At 46.3% G+C, this 23,965-nt stretch overlaps 1 protein-coding gene and 1 long non-coding RNA gene across 2 annotated transcripts; one reads left to right on the forward strand and one right to left on the reverse strand.

The window, feature by feature from the left end:
* The first annotated feature begins 230 nt into the window (after window positions 1-230).
* C3H13orf42 (chromosome 3 C13orf42 homolog) lies at window positions 231-23,556 on the forward strand. The gene is made up of 4 exons (XM_034499114.2): window positions 231-629; window positions 17,409-17,556; window positions 21,082-21,316; window positions 22,212-23,556. Exons 1-4 carry the CDS (start codon window positions 231-233, stop codon window positions 22,384-22,386), a joined length of 957 nt encoding a protein of 318 aa, XP_034355005.1. The 3' UTR covers window positions 22,387-23,556.
* LOC143441702 (uncharacterized) lies at window positions 11,445-21,094 on the reverse strand. Its single transcript, XR_013109326.1, has 4 exons — window positions 21,007-21,094; window positions 19,363-19,606; window positions 16,275-16,514; window positions 11,445-16,111 (listed from the first exon to the last, which is right to left on the reverse strand). It is a non-coding gene; the product is annotated as an uncharacterized LOC143441702 (long non-coding RNA).
* Window positions 23,557-23,965: the final 409 nt, after the last annotated feature.

Genomic DNA, 23,965 nt, shown 5'->3' on the forward strand with positions numbered 1-23,965 from the left:
TCCTATAGTGGGCCCCTGCATGTCATCTTAGCTGTCCCCTGTAAGTGTTCCTCAATGAGAGAGGTGCAGGTCGCTTGCCTGAAACAGCTCTTCCTCACTGGGATAGTGAGACCTGAGCCTCCTGGGAGGCCGATGGCGCAGGGCCTGCTTATGGGCTCCCCTGCCTGCTGCTGGATCAAGTGACGCTGGTGCTGGCGGCCGACGGTTCCCACGGTGGGAAACCGAGCACCATGTTCAGAAAGATCCACTCCATCCTCCACCACGGCCCACAGAGGAAGGCAGCAGCCGAAGGCCCCTACTACACGGGAGCCAGCCCTACTGTCAGGCTGATTCGCAGTACTTCCATGTACGTGGTTGCGGACCACTTCGAGAGGCCCAGAGAGTCCTTAAAGAAGTACAGAAGCACCCACAGCATGGACACCAGCCTGCACTATCTGCAGCAGGAGGACCGTGCCTGGATGTACTCACGCACCCAGGATTGCCTGCAGTACCTTCAGGAGCTGCTGGCCCTGCGCAAGAAGTACCTCAGCAGCCTGGGTGACCTGAGGCCCCGGCGCACACAGGGCGCAGGTTCCACCTCTTCCAAGTCCTCCAAGGGGACAGTGCAAAAGACCCCAGGAGAAGGCAAGGTAAGTTTGGAGCCTGTTGGCTGCAAGCTGTGATTCTTCCCAGGGCCTTGTGACACTTGCTGGAAGTCCCTGTTCTGAAGTGGACACCACTGAGTGGGTCTGACAGTCCCCAGACTTTCAGTGCTCCTGGGCTTGTGGGGAGCTGCTTTTCAGTGCCTAGGAGATTGGGGCCCAAATCCAGAGCAGGAAAGAAGGGCACGGGCTTCAGTGCCAGGGGGTTCTGCACCTGTGTCTGACCATATCAGTTATTGCCTGATTTGATAGAGTTGGCTTTGGGGGAACAATGGCCAATCTCCCCAAGAATAATTGCTCTTCTGAAAACAATTGCTGTCATCACATCTGAAAGGCCTCCAGCCAGACACGAGTGTGACATCATGAACGAAACCGTGTGTGTTTGCCTCACCGTTGCTGCTCACTGCAGGGTTTTGCAGACACAGACTTTCTTTTTCTTTTATAGCATTCAAATATGCCAGATCTTCCATGTCTCAGAAGGGAAACTGAGGCTCAGAAACCCATCCCTATCGGCCGGGGCAGTTGCTTCTTTATTCATGTCCTTGGCATATTTCATTATATTTTATTTCTCAGGCTGGGTCTCTATGTGGCTGAGGATGGCCCTGAACTTACAGTCTTTCCACCTGGGCCCCCTGAATGCTGGAACTGGAAGCCTATGCCACTATGCTACCATGCCACTGTGTCACCACTTCCTGCTCTGTTGCTTATTCATAGTACCTGTAGTTTGAGAGTTGTCTGCTGCAGTCTAACAACTGTTCTCCTGATGGCTAGACCAGGTGTTCAGAGCAGGCCCCATTCTCTCCCCAGAGTATCCTGCGAGTTCTACAAGGTCTATTAATGTTGGATGGCTGATTGGACTGTCATCAAGTCTCTAGGACTTGGCTTCACTCAACAGGTTTCAACTGTTCGCACTTAATACCGCATGGAAGTGGGTTAAAGAATCATTTTAACTGTACAAATGTGTAAGTGTTGAGCCTCATACAGGGAGGGCCTCCTACTCTGGGGTCAGGATGCTGAGGCCCGGGCCAGTTGGCTATGAGGTTTGAACCAGTTTCTTCCCTTGCAACAGGCACTGGTGACAAAGGGGGCTGCAAGGCTCTGGGCTTTCTTCCAGCTTGACTCTCTTGGGATTCTGGGCCTTGCTTAGCTGAGTACCGAGGACAGCTCTGCATTTCCCTGCAGATGGAGCCCTCCCTGTTAAGATGCAGCTGGCTCCTTATGGTGCTGAGGATGGGGGTGGGCATGCAAGAGCTCCAGCCCAGCCGAGAGCTGTAGTGCGCATGGTCCCCTGCCATGTGTGCCCTCCCCAGCCTAGCTGGCACCTCTGCTCATACTCTACTCTGTACTTTCCCCGCATTTAAAAAGAAAATTGGGAACAGAGATCGGTAAAGGAAAATGGATTTATTTACAGTTTGACCAGAACTGGGGATAGAAAATTCTTGGATTCTCTCCCCTCTCCTGGAGCAATGCTACAATTTTATAGAAAAGATGAAACTGAATCCTGATGGAAATGTGTATGCTGATGTAGCTATGAGAGAGGCTGTCTGAAAGGTGTGAAACCTCTTCCAGGGAGGCAAGCTCCTCCTCTTCCTCTTCCTCCTCGTCCTCCTCTTCTTCCTCCTCCTCTTTCTCTTCCTCTTCTTTCTCTTCTTCCTCCTCCTCCTCTTCCTCCTCCTTCTCTTTCTCTTCCTCTTCTTTCTCTTCTTCCTCCTCCTCCTCTTCCTCCTCCTTCTCTTTCTCTTCCTCTTCTTCATCTTCCTCCTCTTCCTCCTCATCTTCCTCCTCCTCTTCCTCTTCTCCTCCTCCTCTTCTTCTTCCTCCTCATCTTCCTCCTCCTCATCTTCCTCCTCATTCTCATCCTCTTCCTTCTCCTCCCCTGGGGCCAGGGTTTAAGCCTGTTTTCTCTGGGTAGTTTTGTTCTCTGGGCCATTGTTTTAGGGCCCCTCACACAAACAAGCCAGAATACTGAAAAGTTGCCGAAGGTGAACAGGTTGAAGTTTGATCTTCACTCTTCTGACTTCTTGGGACCTGATTTAGTGTCACAGCTATAGCTGTGACACCATGCCCGCTGAGGAGTAGTGCCACTCAACAGGGGCGGTGCCCAGTCCCTCCTGCTGCAGCAGTGTTTATCACCTCAGAGATGCCAGGCATTTCCAACCAGCAGCCACGGACCAGCCTCCATTACCTTCTGCCTACAGAAAGCCTTATGCTGGACTTGGCTGTGAAAGGACTCAGTCAGGCTCTAGGACTGGCAGGGTGACTACCTCTTCCCTCCTGAAATGCCACAATCCTGCCAAGAGTTAGGATTTAGGCCCCTACGGTTCTTTTTCCTGCTTTCCATTATAGATTGAACTGTATGTCATCTCTCAAAACTCACATGCTGAAGATCTAGTGCCCAGCACCACAGAAGGCGATCTTATTTGGAAATAGTGCAATCCAGAAGTTTTAGGGTTAAATCTTAGGCTCAGCAAATTCCAGTTAAGCAATGGTGAAAAGCAGGGAAAGGAGATTTATTCAATGTGGCCACATCAGGAAGAGTAAGAAAGAAAGGAGTTCAGTTGTCCCTTTAGTGTCAAAACCTGGGCTCTCGGAAGGCATACTGAGCAGGACTCAGCAGTCTGTCCCAATACACCAATTAAAGAGACAAGGACTAGTGAACGGTAGAGAGGGGATGACTGGATGCAGCGGCTGCATGAGAAAAGGAAGAAAAGTTATTCATCTCTGCATCACTGATGTGAGTTTATGTTACACACAGGATAAGAAGGACATATGGTGACACAGTCCTGGTCAAGTGTGCTCCCACTCATCACTGTTCCATCACTGACTTGTCTGTCCTGCAGGGTGGCCTACAACATTGTTAGCACCATGTGACATCTCTTCCTTGGAGGCAAATTCATTCTCTGGAAGCAGGACTTCAGCCTTCCCCTGTTGCGAGTATGAGATCCCAGGGGGATTTTAATTCTCTCTCTCTCTCTCTCTCTCTCTCTCTCTCTCTCTCTCTCTCTCTCTCTCTCTCCCCTCCCTCCCTTTCCCTCTCCCTCCCTCCCTCCCTCTCCCTCTCCCTCCCTCCCTCCCTCCCTCCCTCTCCCCCTCCCTCCCTCCCTCCCTCCCTCTCCCTCTCCCTCCCCCCTCTCTCTCTTTCTCTCTCTCTCTCTGTGTATGTAGGCACATGTATGCATGGAAGTCAGAGGTCAGTTTCATACATTTTAGCTCATGAGCTATCTACCTTAGATTTTGCAATCTCTCTCTCTCTCTCTCTCTCTCTCTCTCTCTCTCTCTCTCTCTGAAATCTGGGACTCACTGATTGGGCTGGACTGGCTGGCTAGCAAACCCCAGGGACCCTGACACTGGGATTGTAGGTGCGCTTTTTAGGTGGGTGCTGGAGTTGAAATCCAGTCCTCATGCTTGTGTGGCAAACACTTTATTGACCAATCTACGTCCTTAGCCCTTGAAATGTTTAATTCTTGGGAAACCATCATTTCATCAGTCTGACAGCACAAATCTTTCTAAAATGTCTCCTCTACTGTCAGGATAGTTCTCTTCTTTGTTTTCAGACCTCAGTTTTGCAGGATTTGGGGTGATACACTGGCTTCATGAAAAAAATCTCTGGAATGCTTTTATTCTTGAAATAAATATCACAAACAGTATTGGAGGGGCCGAGTTCAGAAGCACATGGTCAGTGCCAGGTGACCATGGCTCAGAGCCACCTCTCTGTAACGTCTCCACCACTGTTGGAAGGGCTGACACAAATGATTCCATCTTTGTTGCTGCTTTTGAGACAGAGTTTTCCTATGAAGGTCAGGTTGACCTCAAACTCAAGATCCTCCTACTTCAGCCTCTCAGTGAAAGGCAAGTGCCCCTGTCCAGTGTGACCTTATTCTCAGTCTAATAATTTCCCTTCTCCATTCCGAACGATTTTCTTTGAAGACATTGATGATTAACTATCTGGTTTGATATCAACTTTCCTTTATTACTGGGACAAGCTCTGTCCCAATGGGCTGATATGGTCCCATATCATGAGGGACAAGTAACATGCCAAGGAGTTAGTGTGGATAACGCCCTTTATGGATAAGTTTTAAGCAACTAAGAGGTATAAAAGGGATGTCTGTTAGGCCAAACCCACTCAGAGTCCATTCTTGAATTTTGTTCTGTCTGTCCTGTGGATGGTATCCTAGTATCTTAGGAGAAAAATTTGTTTGGGACCCTTTGTTAGAAACTGTGCTTCTGCAGGGTATTGACCAGCAACAGCCACAAAGTTGTGTAGGGTGAATAGACACACAGCTAGCAAAAGCCAATACTTAAAGAAAACTAGTTTGTGGTTCTGGAGAGATGGCTTAGGGGTTAAGGATAGTCACTGCTCTTCCAGAGGGCCCAAACTTCCTAGCATTCACACTGGATAGTTCACAACTACCTGTCATGCCGACTCTAAGGACTCCAATAACTTCTCTGGCCTCTGTGAACACACAGATGACACTCACTCACACATACATGTGCATGTATACATGAAATAAAAGTAATACAAATAAATATTAAAAAGTAAAAATGAAAAGTCTGAGAATTGAGTACTTGCTTATAAATATATTACTTGATGGCCAACGTCATTGTCTTTTAATTGTTAAACAGCCCAGTGTTAGGCTTTATCTAGTTATCATTGCTTAAATGTTAGTTAATGAAACAATTAGGAGCCGGGCGGTGGTGGCGCACGCCTTTAATCCCAGCACTTGGGAGGCAGAGGCAGGAGGATTTCTGAGTTCGAGGCCAGCCTGGTCTACTGAGTGAGTTCCAGGACAGCCAAGGCTACACAGAGAAACCCTTTCTCAAAAAAAAAAAAAAAAAAAAACAAAAACAAAAAAAAAAACAAAAAAACAAAAACAAAAAAAAAAAAAAAACAAATAGGAGCCGTCTTGGGAAAGGTTAGTTTCTAGTTTGGAAGCATCTAGCTTGGGAAAGAACTCTGAGCTGGTTTGATCAAGAATGGTCCCCTTTAGCTTACATATTGCAGTGCCTCGTCACCAGTTGGGGTAACTGTTTGAAAAAGATTAGGAGATGTAGCCTTTTAGGAGGAGGTGTGTCACTGTTGGAGTGGGCTTTGAAGTTCAAAAAAGCCATGCTGTTCCCAGTTAATTCTCTCATTCTGTCCCCATCTGTGGATGAGAACGTAAACTCTCGGCTACTTCTACAGCACCATGTCTGTCTGTTGCCATGCTTCCTGCCATGATGGTCATGTACACTAACCCTCTGAAACTGTAAGCAAGCCTCCAATAAACACCTTCATAGGTTGCCATAGTCGTGGTGTCTTATCACTGCAAGAAGAAGGTAGCTAAGGTGCTCCCCTAAGCAATGCATCTTAGAAAGCTTATGTAATTCAGGAGTGACATGCATTTAACGTGTGCTTTGTTACTTAAGACATAGAGAATTAAGTTTTAGCTGTATATTAGTACATAAAAGTGTGTGTGTGTCAACTGTATCTCATTAACAGTTTTTATAAGTAAAAAATTTTAAAGGCAAAAAAATTAAAACTCACTTTAAATTATTATTAAAACTTATAATAGATACATCTTACTCTATGCTCTCTATGACAATTTCTTAAATTTATGTTTTGGTTTTCTGAGTCAGGGTCTGAATGCTGGAACCTAGGCTGACCTGGAATTCATGACAATCCTCCTATGTCACCTTCCCAAGTGCTGAGGTTACATAAGGCATTTTAAAACAGAGATTTCTAGACTTGTGACTTGTGGATCAGAGACTGAAGCTTTTAGAATCTTCTCTGCTTACATGATGCTGTGGAATGGGTATTTGTCTTTATCTCTGCTTTTGGCATTTATCTTCTAATCCTCAGGATTCCCAGCGCCTTTGTGTGCTAATCCCCCAGTAGCATTAGGAAGAGACTGAAGGCAGAAAAGACCAAGGCAAGGTGAGAGGTTCAGACCAGCAGCTTTCCAATACATGGGAAAAAGTTAGCCTGGTTACCAGTGACCAATGACTCTGTGCATGGGGAGAGGTTAACCTGGTTACCAGTGACCAATGGTTTAATCAACCATTATCTATGCAATAGACTCTCCATATAAACTCCCAAAGCCAGGGTTCAGAGGTCTTCCTATCAGAACACGTGGAGATTCTGGACTATGGCGCCCCCTAGGGGACATGGAAACATCTTTTTCTGACTAGCACACTATACCCATCCCTCTACCTTTGTTTATGGGTTTTCTTTATAACACGCTTCATAATAACAGCAGCGTCCTGTGAGCCACTGTGAAAACTAACTGAACCCAGGAGGAGGTTGTGGGGACCCTGGCTGATCCCTGCTCAGCCATGTTGAGAGAAACAAGTCTCATCTCAAAGGAATAAAAGATATGGTTTATTCCTGAGCATATTTTGAAGTTCCTAAGACCCAGGAACACACATTTGGGTCTTCCCAAATGTAATGTTCTAATGTAGAAGCGGTTTGTGGGGTTATGTAGTAACAGAACAAAGAAATTCATAAATCAAGGCAATTTAAATCAAGGCAATGTGGTACACCCACAATCACACAAGATGGGGGGCTTTCCCCTCCAGGTCTCAGACATTGATGACATTCCAGCTTTTAGGTTGGTGGGAGCTGGTGGGCCTGTTAAGTTGATAGATTCTAAAATATCTAACCCTCCCAGGGTGTTAATACTTACACAGAGGTAGACTTTTTGGGGGACTAAAACTAGCCCATGCTAAAGTGATTATCTGTAGCCTCTGGATCTGCACCATTCCAACCTCTGCACAGCACTTTAGTTGTGATCAACCACTCAGTGCAGACACAGCTTCTTTCCAGGACTTCTCAACCAGAGTCAGAAGCCCAGATAAAACGATGGCCTGTGGCAGGAGAGCAGATATGAAAGGGGGCGTCTGGAACTGAGCTTTCCCCCTGTGGGATCTGATATTATCCTCAGGTATACCTGAGACCTGGCCTGAGGTCTGAGGGCCAGCTGTTCACTTTTATGTTTTCCCTCTTGTGGTGTTCAGCCATAGAAGACAATAGTGACAATTAGTTGTTCTAGGGTTCGTTCCTCTTTTTTATCTCCTTGTGTTGATCTCCTCAGCTCTGCTCTCTACTTCACTGAGTTTTCATTCAGGCTGGGCAAGCTTACCACTAGCTTTCCTGTGGAGAACCTGTATGTGGATATGTTCATGCCTGCACTCAAGCCCCAGCGACTATACTTTCTCTGAGTTGTTTTTTCTATAGCTAGATCTTGTCTCATGGACTCTCATTGTTCTTTTAGAAATACAATTCCATTCAATTATGAGCACCTCTCTCTTTAAGTGCTGTAGTGTAAAAAAAAAAAAAAAAAAAAGAATACATGCGTATTGGAGCTGGGTGTTTGGGTGCACATCTTTAATCTCACTAGGAAGCAGTCAGGCAGATGTCTGACTTTCAGGCCAGCCAGGGGTATAGAACGAGACCCTGTCTAAAACAAATGAAGAGAAGGAACACAGACACACATTGTTTTGGGCATGGTCCTGAGCCTCCTGGCTGAGGATGGCAGAAGGCAAGATGCTGTAGTTGGAGCTCTGGAAACTTATCTTAAAGTCCTTTGATTAAATCACATTTTTGTAGATGGTGTCCTACATCCCGTGTGATCTGCAAAGATCGTCTCACAAAAGAGGTGTGGATTTAGTGTGGAGCAACAGCACGAGCGTCTCCGTGTGCACAGGCAAAACGGTAGTGTGGGAAAGCTTGTCTAGTTCTGTCTGTGGCCACCAGTGTGAAGACTTCAAAGAGGAGGGATCACAGGAACTGACTCTGACCAATGGGCTGGGGTTGTGGTGGAGTGGGAGGACACAGACAGGTGTGAAAGAACAAGAGGGGCAAGGAGATGATGGAGGTTTCCTTTGTCCTGGGTGCAGGCAGAGCATCTGACTCCCCTCCCTGCTCTTTTCTGTTTACATGGGAAGTTCATTTGGCAGGACTCGGGCCTCCTGAAGATAATTATTGACAGAGTCTAGAAGAAAAGAAACAGCCCAGTTACCAATAGGGCAGGTGAAGCCAGGCAGGATGGCAGATGCAGGAAAACACTGGAAATTGCCTTCAGGGAGTCAGAGACTAAAGTGGGAAATGCAATGGGGTTTGGTTTGGAAAAACACAATAGATTCCACATAGGAAAAGTAATTCAAGCCACCTGCTCGATGAAGCAGCAGAGCCATGGACGCTTGGGCGATGATAACCTTAGGGACCTGTGAAAGCAAGTGTCTGCTGTTCTCTGGCATAGATACCCTTGGAGGACGATTTTCCTCCCCAGTGGCTGGAAAAGGGCAGATGGCAAAGGGACCAGAGAGTCTCAAGGGGAATCAGTCTGCACAGAAAGCAGGCTACATTACACCAGGCCTTCTGCATAGTTAAGGTGGAGAGGAGGCAATGGGGTCTGCCTGGAATTCTGAGCTCACCCAGCATGTTGGTGACAAACACCTTATCCTGCAGACCACCTTTTTGGAAAAGAGCTTTTCCTGTCATATCATTGGATCCCTAAATCCTCAGCCTTTGTTCCAGCCTCTGTGACAGGAGGAATTGCCATGAATGTGGGTCATAGAGCCCATGGAGGGCAGGAAAGATCAGAATCAAGCCTCAGTTTTGATATGTGAAAATACCATACACCCACTCAGAGGCGTTTAGCACTGTCTCTTTAAAACCTACCCACAGTAAGCCAGGCACTCACACAGATCTGCCTTAAGCAAGGCTCCTACCAGCCAAGTTCAAATGACACAGACACAGAGCACCCACTGCAGCACTAATAGCTGGAGTTAAAGCTTCCAAATTAGTCAAAGACTTTCGTTCCCATGGTGCATGGATACAATGGACAACTATACAGCTACTAAGAAGATGAGGAGCCTCTGTGTGCTAGGGAGCTGACCTCTGGATGCAGGGTGAAGAAGGCAGTGTCCCCGGGTGTGTACCACACAGGACTCACTGAGCAGACATGAGTATAAAGTCGCTGTTTCTTTTGCAAATCTTGGCGTGTGTGCCCATTTGTGTCTGTTCTTGTGTGTGAATGGAGGTGTGCTTATGTGATGACCAGAGGGTAGCCTTGAGTATCAGTGCTTCACTTTCACCGTATTTGAGACAGGGTCTCCTGTTCGCTGCTCTGTACACCAGACTAGCCATCACAGGGATTCTCCATCTAGATCACCAGAAAAGAGCTAGTATTACAGATGTGTGTCACCTTGTCTAGCTTCATGCGGCTTCTGGGGACCCAAACTCAGGGCTCCATGCTCACCAGGCACTGAGCCATGCCTCAGACCCCAGAGAGATGGCTCAGTGGTTAGGAGCCCTGGCTGCTCAGGTTGGATTCCCAGCATCCGTGAAGTAGCTCACAACCATCTACATTACCAGATATCCAGTGCTTTCTTCTGGCCTCTAAAAGCACTGTACACACATGAAACATGTATATATATACATATATACATATATACATAATCATAAAATAAATAAAAGAGGAAAATAAAAAGTGTTTATTACTATTTATGTGTGTGTGAGGTGTGAATGGGCTGTGTCACGGCATACGTATGGAGGTCAGGGGTTCTCTCCTACTATGTTTATATGGGTCCCAAGGATCGAATTTAGTGTTTTTAAGCTTTTGCAGCAAGTGCCTTTAACTGCTGGGTCATTTTGCTGGATACTCAGATTTTTTTTCCTTAATAAAACACAGTTCACTATGTAGCCCAGGCTAGCTTTTAACTTATCAACCTCCTGCTATTTCAGCCTCCTGGATATTAGAATTATAGGTTTACACCACTGTGTGGGGTCTACATGTTTGCTCATATTTCCAGAAAGAAATGATGGAGAGACAAAGACTAACGAAAGGATATGGTACACAAGAAGAGGTTGTCATGGAAACAGTTTCTCTCTTAAGCAATGGTTCTAATTTGGTGGGACCATGAATGCTGTTGCAGTTTCCCAAACACTGAACAGAAGTGAAGAAAGGGCAGTCCTTAAAACTTGAAAACTAACTGTAGCATATGAAAGTGCTGATCACCCAGTAACAGCATAGTCACACTGGGAGGAGTTTTTTGAAAGGCCTCTGACAGGGCAAGGTTCAGGACACAGGACCCTCAGTTGCATTCAAGGCTAATGGTAGAGAATGCTTTGAAATGATCATGCACAATAAGATACAGCAAGTTATCTTGCTAATGTCATATGGAACACAGATGTCCAGTATAGAAGAGATACAAATAAAAATAAAGATGAAAAAAATATTGATTTGAGAAATGTTCAGGATCTAGAACCCTAGAAAGAATATCATTTCCATTTTAATTAATTGAATTAATCAATTAATTAAAATTAATTGATTAGCTTATGTTTTGATAATACTGGAAACTAAACCCTGGGCTTCATTTATTCTAGGCAAATAGTCTGCCATTGAGCTATGTCCCCACTCCACATATTTAATATTTTATTTTATATTTTTAAGTAGGGTTCCTCTGCCTCCACTTCCCAAGTGCTGAGATGTCAATCAGGAGCCCCCCTCCCCCATCCTTAGCCACACCCATTTCTCCAACAACAATCCAGTTATGCAGCCAGTTAGTAACTTTCCTTGGCAGCACCAAAGAGCTGAGATCCCTGGGAAATCAGCCAGACTAAAACCCCAGGGGACAATTAGATGCCACTTGCAGTAAGCACTGGTAGTTACTGGGGACAGGCAGGGGAGGCAGAGGCAGGAGGCACAGCTTCCTGCTGTCATTCCCAACACCCTGACTAGTTGGCCTAGAGTTTTTAGGCCAAGACTTCAGGCCAAACCAGATCCTAGCTTTGATGCAGAAAAGAATTTCAGGACGGGCCAGTTTAAGCAGAGTTGGAGTTTATTGATATTTTCATGTAGGCTTAAACATCAGATAAGAAAACATCAGATAAGAAAAAACACTCAGAAGAAAGTAAGATACACCCAGAGAACAGGTGAGTTTCTCAGAGAAGAATCCCAGGAAGTGTGGGTTTGGGCTCTTACAAAACTCGTGTATCAGATTTTGGTGGGGTTTGAAGTAATTCTTTAGTGAGTGGCTGGGAAACCTAAATGAGCTCATTGGGGTTCTGGGGGCACCAGAGAAGATTACAGCTGACAACATCCCTAAGAAGTAAGAAAGTAGGACATATTTATGGCAAAGTTAATTTTTTTTTCTTCAATTTCAGGCAATGTCTGGGAAAAGGCATTGAGACCTTAAGCCTGATACACGGTTACCTGAACATAAAGTATCAATTTGTGAAAAGAATGTTAACTTTATGCTTTCAGCCTTTGTAGCAAATGTTAATTAATTGTGTTGAAATCATGTTTCTTTGTTAGCAAGAGGACTCAGTTTGACTCTGGGGTGGGAGGGCTCTTTGCCGGCGTCTGCTTTCTCTCTTGCCTCAGCAGGACAGCCTCACCTGCTCTAGTGAGACAGCCATATACGGGTAAAACCTCTAAAGCTGTTGACAGCAGACATTAGCAAAGTATGAACTGGGGGTGGGGGTGGGAGCTTGGAAGGCCACAGATGTAGGGAGCTCTCTATTGTCTGTCATAAGTGGATGCTCACAAAAGACAGGTAGACCCCAAGCCAGTGTCCCTTGCAGTGCAGGCCTATGGGAGGACCAGCTGCTGAGGGAAGTTCATAAAGCCAGGCTAGACTGTTTTTCTTTATCTCCTGAAACCGGAAGTTTCCTGGAGAGGGCAATAGGAAAGTTTATGAGGACTATTGGGCAAAGCCCCTGAGAGGTTCATGTTCCCAAAGATTGGGATTGGTCATGCAAGCAGACTGTCCCCCTGCCTCCCACTACCATTGAAACAAGCCTCTAGTGGTGAACAGTAGTGGAACTCTGCCAAGAGACAGCCACAGTGTGGAGAAGGGTCCTCTCGCAAGTGCACCGCAGTGGGACCTATGCCGAAGAGAAAGACACTCTTTGGAAACTAATTAGCCTCCACTTTAAACATGGTGTTTCAAGAGAAATACACATATATTTCTTGCATGTATGGTAACCATAGAAACAAAAGATTTTACTTCATCAGACTGCCTAAGACTGACAAAAAAGCCAAACTGAAGACCTAGCAAGGCAAAGACAGTTTTCAGACATTAATACCCTCAGTGCCTATTGACAACACACAATGTGTAGCAGACTTTAACAACATGTCATACAAGGAAGGGGAGTGAAAGCAGTGTCAAGAAACAAGGCCCTTACCAGACAAGACTCAGAGAGACAGATGTTGGGACCAACTGAAGGGAATTGTTTTTAAGCAATCACTGATGCTTGAAAGTCCAAGCAGAAATTGTGTAAAGCATAGAGTGCCTGATAGAGAATTCCAGTAAAAAAAGACAGCAGCTTTCTCAAGGAATCCAATGACCAGACTAGAAAAGACACAGATACACCATGAAGAGGGCCTTGGTGAGGGCGCTAGCTCATTCTATGTCTACTTTACCCAAGCTAGAGTTATTTAGGAAGAGGGAACTTCAACTGAATAAAGTTGCCCCGACAGATTGGCTCATGGGCAAGCCTGTGGGCATTTTCTTGATTAACGTGGTAGAGCCCAGCTCAGTGTGGGTGGTACCCTTAGGCTGGTGGTTCCCGGGGTCTATACCACAGCAGGCTGAGCAAGACACAAGACGAAAGCCAGTAAACAGCTGTCCCTCATGGTGTCTGCTTCTGTGCCTGCCTACAAGGATGATGACCTGTCGTGATGAGATGAAATCAACCCTTCCCTCTCCAACTTGTTTTTGGTTCATGGTGTTTTATTGCTGCAGTAGAAACCCTAATTAAGACAGAAATTGGCACAAGAGAGTAGGCAATTTCTGAGAGAGACCTGACCAGGTTTCAGGAGGATTGTGGAAGGACTTTGGGACACTGGGCTAGAAAAGCCATTGCGTGTTCAGAGCTTGATAAACTGTCACAGGAACATGGAGGATAATGCTGAGAGCAGGGCTGGCTCGTGAAGTTTCAGAGGGACGTCTGAAAGAGTCCATTAAAGAATCTTGGGTTAGTCAATATTTTGAACTAAAACTGTGTGGTTCTGGTCAGCTGGAGCTAAAGAACCAGCTATGATTAGACAGAGATAAGCATCTCTGAGGCAAATCTTCAGGCACACGTTTCTCAAGGCCAGCACGCAGAAGCTGTGGGATAGAGGGACCAGGGCTATGCTGGCGGCTGAATTTGGGATATATAAGAAGCCCTCTGGTGGTCCTGGATCTGAAGGCATGAAGGGGGTCAGGGAGAGCAGCTTGGCACCAGGAAATGTAGCCTCAGTTGCTATCGAAGATCCAAATCTGAAGAGGTCGTGGAGAGAAGTTAAGGCTTGGTATCATGTGACAGGGTCAAAGATCTTGAAGAGATCCCAGGCTACTGGGGAAGGTGCAGTCCAGTTGTAGATACTTAAGAATTTTGGACATACCAGGATTGTGGGGGTGACCACTGAGAACAGCAGCATCGTGGAGTGCAGGCAACTGCAGCCTAGAAGACAACCCGAGGTGCTCTGAGTGGTAAAGCCAGAGAAGCACAACTGTCCGAGCCTTTGGGGGCCCAGGAGATAAAGAAGTCCCAGACCCTGGGCACGGAGTTTGGTTTACATCTACACTGTTGGAGTTTGGTTTTGTATTGTTCATATTGTGACTGTGCCTCAGTTCTTCCTTCTTGGGATAACAAATTATTTAACTTGGTTTTTTTTTTTTTTTGTTTGTTTGTTTGTTTGTTTGTTTTTGATTTTATAGGAACCCATAGATTTTAGATTTTAGAGTTTTACAGAAATTTTAGAGTCTTAGAGAGACTGAATATTTCAGAGAGAGTGGATGTTTTTAAAGAGTTTTGGGGAATTTTAGAGCGACTATATTTTAAAGAAATTTTGAAAGAGACTTTGGCTATTTTAAAGAGGTTAAATTTTTAATGTTTTAAATTTGTAAAGTATGTAAGACTTTTAAAAGTTGGGATGTGAGATATGTATATATATATACATATATATACATATATATGTCTTTATATTGAGAGAGAAGTCAATACTAATGTCTTAATGAGATCTTAGCAAAAAATAACAAAGAAATGTTATAGTTGAATAGTGATGTGTTTATGTGTCAAGCTGACAAAGGATCAATTGTGCCAGCTAGATTTTGTGTCATCTTGACACAAGCTAGAGTTATTTGGGGAAAAAACACAACTGAGAAAAATTCCCCCATCAGATTGGCCCTGGGCAAGCCTCTGGGTATTTTCTTGACTGATTATTGATGTGGGAGCTCACCCAGCTCATATGGGTGGAGGTGCTCCTGGACTGGTGCTCCCCTCTGGCCCCTGTGCTATAAGAAAGCAGGCTGGGGAGGCCATGACATCAAGCCAGTAAGCAGCTTCCTCCACAGTCTCTGCTTCAGTTCCTGCCTCTGGTTCTTGCCTTGAGTTTCTGGCCTGATGTCATGGACTAAAAGCTGTAAGATGAAATCAACCTTTTGCTCTCCAAGTTGTTTTTAGTCCTGATGTTTTCTTGTAGCAATAAAGACACAACTATGGTGATGGGTTCACTAGCAGACATCACATAGCCAAGGAAGGCATCAGCAAAGGTGAAGACATAAGACAGATGAGACACAGTCAGAGCCAAGTCAACAAGAAGAATCAGCAAAGAGAGACAGCGGAGCACTAGGAATTGGGGTGATAGCACGGACTAAATCAAATGCAGTCGGAGGTGTAGAGCCTGAGGAAACAGTAGCTGTGAACTTTCAAAGTTCACCATGCATAATTAACCACAGAATTTAGAACTTTAAAAAATGATGGGAAAGATATATCACAATGGTAAAATCTAGGTGTTTCATAACAAAACTGCTGGAAAGGTAAGAGGAAAAAGGGCACATTTATACAACAGAACAAAGATTAAAAGCTACATATTTCTTACCAGAAGACAACGCAGCATTCTTATTAAAATGTTGGGAATGTATTAAAAAAAAATACAAAACTTGTCTTATTTTCAGTAGCTATAACAGATAATCTGATGCTGCATAATTTATGAAGATAGATTCATTCTTACAGTTCAGGAAGCTGGGAAGCCCAAGGTCAAGGGGGCTGCATCTGGCAAGGATCTCCTTCTGTTACTCCATGGCACACACTGTTCTAAGTCAGGAGCATGGAAGAATTACAAAGGGAAATAAGGAACGTGACTCAGTCAAGGCTGTGCATACAACTGATCTGAAAGAGTCCTGAATCCACCCCGTCCTTGGTGCCCTTTGACACGGCATTTGCAGCATCTCTGGTTTCTGCAGGTCAAAGTTCTCCCTCGGTCCCATCATCCTCTCTTCTGGCTTTCCATCTGCCAGACACATAGGCTGGTCAGCCTTGGGAGGATGAGCTCACCTTCTCTCTTTGTCAGTGGGCTTTGAACTTCCTCCTCTTTGCTTACAATTTAGCTGTTCTTTTGAAGCGGGTCGGATAAGCACCTGAGAATAATCTTCCACTTTTAAGAGAAAGTATTTAGGTTTGTGCTGTGGTCCTTCAGCAGATTTTCCTATAAGAAGCCCTTTGCAATTCCAAAAAAGAAAATGAAAATAAAAAAGAAAGAGATTATGTGATTAGTGTTTCCTAGTCATACAAGATGTCCACTACAACATGCACCCAAAGTTGCCACCCCACATTCTACTCAGTAACTTAGTTCTGTTCATGATTAGCGCATGCGCACATACCACTCCCGGAGCCTCACAGAACCAGGATTCCATGTTTCATGCAACAGCTCACATGGACAAATAGGGTCCTGTCTGTTTCTCTGGAATTTTTCATGGGGTTTTTCCTCAGTTCATGCGTCTATCCTGGCCATGTCACTTGGAGTTCAACGTAGGTCCCACCACAGTACCCTGACTTCCACGAGCTGGTTGCCTCTCAATGTTTGCTAGTCATTTTCTCCCTGTAAAGCAGTTTGACAGCTGCTGTGGAGGCAAAACAGGGGCAAATTATTTTCTCTAGTGTCTGACGACAAACTGACCAGGAAGGAAATAGATGTTATTGTCTTCCCTTTGACGATCCCCTTTGAGATGAGAAATCCTGCAGCAGTCGTGGGTTTTCCTTCCACGAGACTCTCAGACAACGGCGCCCATATATTTCTTTAATTGACCTATTATACATACTTATGATGTATGATATTAGAGTGTGATGATTTGGTGCGAGTGTGCAGTATGTAATGATCACATTATGATGAGGAGTGGGCGTTCCCACCTTCTTAAACACTAATTCTTTCTTTTGAACATCTTTGAGCCCCTTTTCTGACTCTTTATAAGACATAATAGATTCTAACTACAGCCAACCGCTATGCTGCGGAATGCTAGAACTTCTCCTCATGTCCAACTCTTTTGGCCTGTGTTAGCCCCTTTGAGTTTTTAGCCCCTCCCCCTCTCTTCCCTTACCCCCTCCCTGGGGACCACTGTTTCCACCTTTTACTTCCGTAGATCAAATCTTTTAACTTCTACACGTGAATGATTACATGAGGTATTTGCCTTGCACTATCTGATTTATTTCATCTAAGATAGTGGCTTCCGGTTCCATCTACTTTGCAGCAAATGGCAAGATTCCATTCTTCTCTCTGGGTACATAATATGCCATCCTTAAAAAAAAAATGTCTGATCAGCAATAAGTACCACAGTTAAACCTCTATCTTGGCCGTCAAATTTTCCTCAGAAACCTCACAAGTTCAAGACCCCATGAACATTTAGTTTTAGAAATATTAATTTTTTCAACGTTTCTGGATTTTTGTACATGAGGACATCTGAGAAACTCCCAAGCAACTCTCTCTCTCACACACATGTGCCTCCATTTCTCTGTCACAGAAAGCAGCCTCAAAGAAATACTCCCAGTTCAGCACCGATGTGGCTGAGGCCATCGGCTTCTTTGACGCCATCATTGCAGAGCTAGAGACAGACAAACGGCCGAGAGCTGCTGAGGCTGACCTGCCTAACGAAGACGTGGACTTCGATGGTGAGTTCTGGGAGAGGAGCCTAGTGCGGTGAGGGGAGGTGGGGCGTGAGTGGGCTCCTGGGAAGAATTTCCCTGACACATCAGCCTTGATCCCTCTACCTTGTCTCAGTCACTCTTCCTGTCAACGCCCAGCATACATCTGTGGTTTATTTACTACAGCTATCATGGTGGGACCTCTCTAAGACTCCATGAGGGAAAGCAAGAGGAGATGATTAAAGAGAGACGCTACCAACAAACTAGTGTCTCACAGGGGGAAACGCTTCAGTTTTTCAAGATGAGAAGAAGAAATCTAAAATGTGAACATTCTTAATGCTACCTAATGGTGCATTCAAAATGGCTCCGATGGTGGTGATGGGCATGATGGAGCTCACCTATAACCCCAGCAACAGGAACTAGGAGGGTAGACAAGACTTTGGAGGCCAGCTTGGGCTACGTAAGGAGATTCTGTTTCAAAAATCCATAACTTGGGGCCGGAATAGATCTCTCAGTCTATAACATGCTTGCCTCAGAAGCTTGAGGGCCAGAGTTCAACCCCCGGCAGCCATGTCTGTATGATGGTGTGACTCTATAATCTCAGTGTTTGGGAGTCAGAGGCTGGAGGATCCCTGCGATTGCCGTCCAGCCAGGCTAGCTTGATCACTGAGCTGCAGGATAGTGAGAGACCCTGTCTTCCAAAGCCAGGGGGGTGGGGGGGAGAAATTAAAGAAGGCATACTCACAATTACATACAAACAATAAAGCCCAAATCCAAACCTCACAAGCCATAGAAGTATATATTTGATATATGGACCTTTTATAAAGATACATAGAATTCCACCACTCCAAAAGAGGCACAGAAGTCAAAGGATATTCTCGGCTGCAAAGAAAATGGGCAAGAACTCAGCTCTGAGCCTTCTTAAGCTACTTAGGGTGGAGCATTAGGCAGAGCAGAGATGAGGTGAGGTGAGGGTGCCTGCTCAGGCCCAGACGATCCCAGAGGGGGAGGTGGGGTAGGGTAAGACTTCACTGAATGAATTCTGGTCACCTTGAGCATGGCAAACATGGCTCTGGCAGGCCTTGCCCTTCTTCCTGATTCTTTCTGTCTTGCTAAAAGCCATTGGATTACATTCCTAAAGCTAGCCACCAAAGTCTGTTCCCTTATTTGTCCACTTCTTGCACCCGAGGCTGACTACCAAGGTCCCTCTATCAAAGTATTGAAGTCCAGCATTCAAAAGTCCCTTTGGATCACCTAAGTAATCTGCCCAATCAAAATTAAATTCTTCATCCTAACACTTCATCCTAACACAGAGTAGTCCTTTGTCCTACTCTGGGGGACAAAATATCTCTGCCCCCTCTCCTTTGCTCCTTTCCTCTTCTCCCTCATCCTCCATAGTCTTTGTCTCTTATTCTCTGCCCTCTGGCCCTCTGGGCAAACACATCTCCTTTATGCTGAGAACTTGCTCTTGGGGATCCTGAGCCCACATCATTCCTCACATTCACTTCTAACCAAAATGTTGTCCCGGCAGACGGCAGAAGTCCCAACACTTATGAGCTGAGTCCACCTTTACATTCCAGAATTGCTAATATCTTAATCTGTGTCTCCCCCTCCCCCAAACTGTGGAACCTATCAATGACTTTATTCAGAGTCACTAGCTCTTGGACAACAAGATAAAGGCGATTGCTATAAACATCAGGTAATTCCTGAGTGTTACACAGTGCTCACCACAAGGCGGGCTCATGCTTTCCTGTTGCTCTGGTGTGGCAGGCACTGCATTTCCATGGTGGCTTCTGTGGTTATAAAGGCAACACCCACTGTGGATCACTGTACCTTACATGCATCTGAGTGTATTCTCTGCCTCTCGTGTTGCTCCTGTCCCCATGGCAGTGGCCTGGAAACCAACTGAAATTGAGGAAAGGATGACAGAGTCCTTTGTTGTTCAGTCAGAAGAGTGCTTGTCTGGTGTTCACAAGGTCCTGAAGTTCATTCCCAGCACTGTAGGAACCTGGCATTGTGATGATACATAGAATTCCACCACTCCAGAGGAGGCACAGAAGTTGAAGGATATTCTTGGCTGCAAAGAGAGTTCGAGGCTAGCCTGGACTACATGAGCCCCATCCCTCCAGACAAAATAAAACAAAAGCTCCATAAACATAAGAAAGGCAATATCTTTAATCCCAGCAAATGAGGCGGAAGGCGGAGGCAGAGGGATCTCTGTGGATTCCCATAGTGACTTCCAGATCCACCAAGACTCCATAGTGAGACCTTGTCTCAAAAGGAGAAAAGCAAAGCAAAGGCCAGTGTAGTGTGACAGAGTTTTCCTGGAAGACAGAACATAAATATGTCTGCTTATGCCAGTGTCTAGGGCCTAGACAGATAACCTGTGGCACACCAAAGTAACTTTTGTACCAGTGTCTAAACTGGTGAACCAATGAGTTTTTATTGAGGTTATGAACAGGAGTTTGGGTGAGGGGTTACATACCTACAAAGAGCAGGGCAAAATCAAAAGCAACTGCATCACCAGAAAGCCCACCCACCACAGGTGAGGACTCCTGGTTCCTGACAGCCTACAGCTCCATGTCCTTCTTTCTGGGTTGGCTGCTCTGTCCAGCGACTGTTTACTCCTCTCTGGAGTTTTGGGTGAGGACTCCAGAGTCTTTCAGGTTTTTGTTCTGACACATGTGACCTTTTGGTGACTGGTTGTTTACTATTGTTGCTGGTGAATCCACCCCACCCTGAAAGAAATGTTTGAACGTGGAGGGGGAGCTGCAGTCGGGAGGAATGAGCCATAGGACAGCCAGTGAGAACTCTCAGTAGTAAAAGTGTTTGAGCCTGAAAAAACTGAATTAAATCCCCAGAGACAACTAACTCTTGAAAGTTGTCCTCTGATACACTGTTTCCCCCCAAATAGCACCAATAATCTATGTTCCCTTAAATCAAATTAACCAAACAGCACACCGAGTGTTAAGAGAATAAAAGTGTTAGAAGCCATGGCCCAGCTTTTATGAGCTCACACTGCTCTCACAGAAGACCAGAATTCAGTCCCCAGCCCCCAGCCCCCACTCTGGGCTCCCATAACTCTACCTTCAGGGGATTCAGCACCTTCTTCTGGCCTCTGAGAGCACCCACACTCAACATGCACATAATTAAAACGAAAAACTAATTTAAAAAAGAAACTAAATAACAATTACCATCTGTAAGTCCCTACCACTGTTAACACTTGGGCATGTGACTTTCACAAAGGGCTTTCAACACACTCAATTTTATTTATATTTTCCTTTTTAACAAAAATAGGATCTCTTTGAGCAGTATACATACAATACGTCGTGGCATCTTTCCAAGTCCATGAGTACAAATCTGGGCTCTGGCCCAATAGGAGCTTGCAGAGTCAGACTCCGCCCCCGCCCCGCCCCGCCCCTGCAGCCTCCTGCAGAACTAGTGAGCTCCAACTTCCCTTTGCTGTGGATTCCCTACCTGTTCAGGCCCTCCTTTCCTTTCTGCTCCCTTGACAGCGGCCATTTGTCCAGGTCACTTGCTTCTCTCTTCCAGTGGCTACCAGCTCGCGGGAGCACAGCTTGCATTCCAACTGGATTCTGCGGGCACCGCGAAGACATTCTGAGGCCATTGCTGCCCATGCCACTGCAGATAGCCGGTTTCGGAAGAGCACAGAGCACAGGGTCACTGGCACTCAGCGGAGGCTTGAGAGACACCCCATTTACCTGCCCAAGGCTGTGGAAGGGGCATTCAACACCTTGAAATTTAAGCCCAAAGCCCACAAAAAAGAGTAAGTGCTTGGAATGAGCAGAACCAGAACACTCTCAAGTGCCGCAGACTCCAGAAGGTGGATGCTTCTTACAGTCTGTTGGTCCCTTATCCCAAGCGCTAAAGTTGTTGATTTTACAGGGCAAAGGTGGGGCCGCGGGGGCAGGGGTGGTAAGATGTTTGCTCACAGGCTGTACTCCCCCAGCCTAGCTCACTGCCGTCCTCCACTCAGACTTTGCTTCTATCCTTTCTGCCCCCTTCCTCTCTGGCCCTCTGCTTACACCTTCTGGCTATCTCTAATATACCTTGGGTTGTTCAGAGCAGAACACCAAGCAGGAGGCAACGTTATGTGGAGACATTGTTGCTTTGGAAGACAGTGCATGGCCAACCTTTGCTCTTCCGAGCAGGACTTCCTGCTGGCCTGGCTCCTGTGGGGACATACTGTCTCTGGCTCCTGTGACCTCTCTCCTGACACATCCTTCTCTTAAGACTATTTCTCATGACAAAGTCTCACGTTCCTTGTACCTCATGCAGGATGACCACTAGGCCCTGTCACAGGACACAAGAGCCTATTCAGACTCCATCGCTGTCCCTTTACCTCTTAACAAGCCACTCACCTCTAATGGAACCAATGTTTCCTTGATAGCCTTTTACTTCCATGGTAATAAGAAATACGCTTGACACAGTAAAGCTGTGGCCCAGCACTCACTCTTGACCTTCTCCTTCAAGGTCAGGTCAATGCCCACCTGAAGTCCATCTATACCCTACCTTGTACCACTATAAGGCTCCCCCCCCCCAAGACCTAGAACTGGGGGAACAACATGATGTTCTCTGCAGGAATGGTGGTAATTTGGGTATCCCTCTCCTCTGTGCAGTGGCCAGCTTGACCTTGACTTTCTTCCCTCCCTCTCTTGCAGCCTAGGGAGCTCCAGACAGATCCTTCGAAACTTTTCCAAAGAGGACATGGAGTGGGATGAGGAGTTCTTCACACAGGAGTCCCTGGTGTCTCTGGAGGAGGATCATTACGGGACAGAGAACCCCAAAGGGGAGTGGCTGGTCCGAGAAAGACTCTGGGAGCGGACAGTGCCCTGATCTGACTTGCTTTAGCCTGGGACGACCACAGGAGGTCTGCTTTCAGGGCAGTGTGAAATGTTCGGTGGAGTTAAAAAATGAAATTAGAAAGTTGTGACACAACCAAACATGCTCAACACGCTACCCATCGGAGCCTAGCTAGTGCCAAAAAGAAGCTGAGTTTCCCAGGGGGACATGTCCTGGTGGGGATCAGAGCCTGGGCTTCCCACAGGAGTGGCCAGGAGAAAGCAGAGCCTGGCTGCTGGTGTTCCAGAGCAGAGGCTCAGGGGACTTGAATTAGTGTCCCTGCCACCTTGCCTGGCCTGTCACACATAGGAGATTGTGCAGTTGGCTGCAGGTAATGTGCTCAGAACTGAAAAGGAGCCAATCTGGAGTTCTGGCCCAAAGTGTCCAAAACTGTGTCCCAGAAGCCTATTGGTGAAATCCTGAGCTCCCTCCTTTCATGCAAAACACAGTCAAGAAAACACCCACTCTGTGCTAGGTCTTCTCAGGGTTTCCAGAATCTTCTGCTGCTAGGCTAAAAATGAGGCCAATATCCCTTAGGTAGGATAGAGAAAGGTAGGATCAGGGCTTGCCTTGTGATCACCCCGTCACCCCCAGCCCAACCGTCCTGCTCCTCCACACAGACAGCTGGCTCAAGGTGGTGGTGGTAGGTGGGTCTTTTCTAATTCTCCCTTTTAATTCCTACACAAATAAAGCTGTATCCATTCAACCAGCTCACCACAGGCTCTGCATCTCCCAGGTACAGGTAGCTGAAGCATGATGTTCCTTCTGTCTAGGAAGAATTTTGTAGTTCAGCCATTGGCTTACTCACTGTTCTGCTTTCAGTGTGTGCTTTGTATACAATCCAGCACACAGTCTTTATTTGGCCACAGAGTTACACTAATTAAGCCTAAGAGCCACTGGTCAAAGAAGGCACTTCACTTTGACTTCCGGCTTTTTCCTCATCCAAATATTAACCAAGTGTCTTAGTCACCATCCCATTGCTGTGATATAACACCATGACAGAGGCAGCTAACAGAAAGAAGGAAGGGTCTATGAGCTTATGGGTCCAGTGGCTGAGCCCGTGACCATCATGGAGGGAAGCAAAAGGCTGCAAGCAGGCGGGCATGGCACTGGAGCAGAAGCTGAGAGCTCACATGTCGAAATAATAACAACAAAGGGGAGAGAGAAAGAGAGAGAGGAGAAAGAGAGGGGGAGAGGGAGGGGGAGGGGGATGGGGAGGGGGAGGGAGGGGGAGGGGGAGAGGGAGAGGGAGAGGGAGGAGAGGGAGGAGAGGGAGGAGAGGGAGGAGAGGGAGAGGGAGAGGGAGAGGGAGAGGGAGAGGGAGAGGGAGAGGGAGAGGGAGAGGGAGAGGGAGAGGGAGAGGGAGAGGGAGAGGGAGAGGGAGAGGGAGAGGGAGGAGGAGAGGGAGAGGGAGGAGAGGGAGAGGGAGAGGGAGAGGGAGAGAGAGAACACAGTGCACAAGGTAACTGGCTAACTGGTAATAGTTTCTGTTTTAGAAACCCCTAAGTCATCCCAGTAATACACCTCCCCCAACAAGGCCACACCTCCCAATCCTTCACAAACAGTTCCACCA

The sequence above is a fragment of the Arvicanthis niloticus genome, chromosome 3, assembly GCF_011762505.2.
Source record: "Arvicanthis niloticus isolate mArvNil1 chromosome 3, mArvNil1.pat.X, whole genome shotgun sequence".
NCBI lineage: Eukaryota > Metazoa > Chordata > Mammalia > Rodentia > Muridae > Arvicanthis > Arvicanthis niloticus.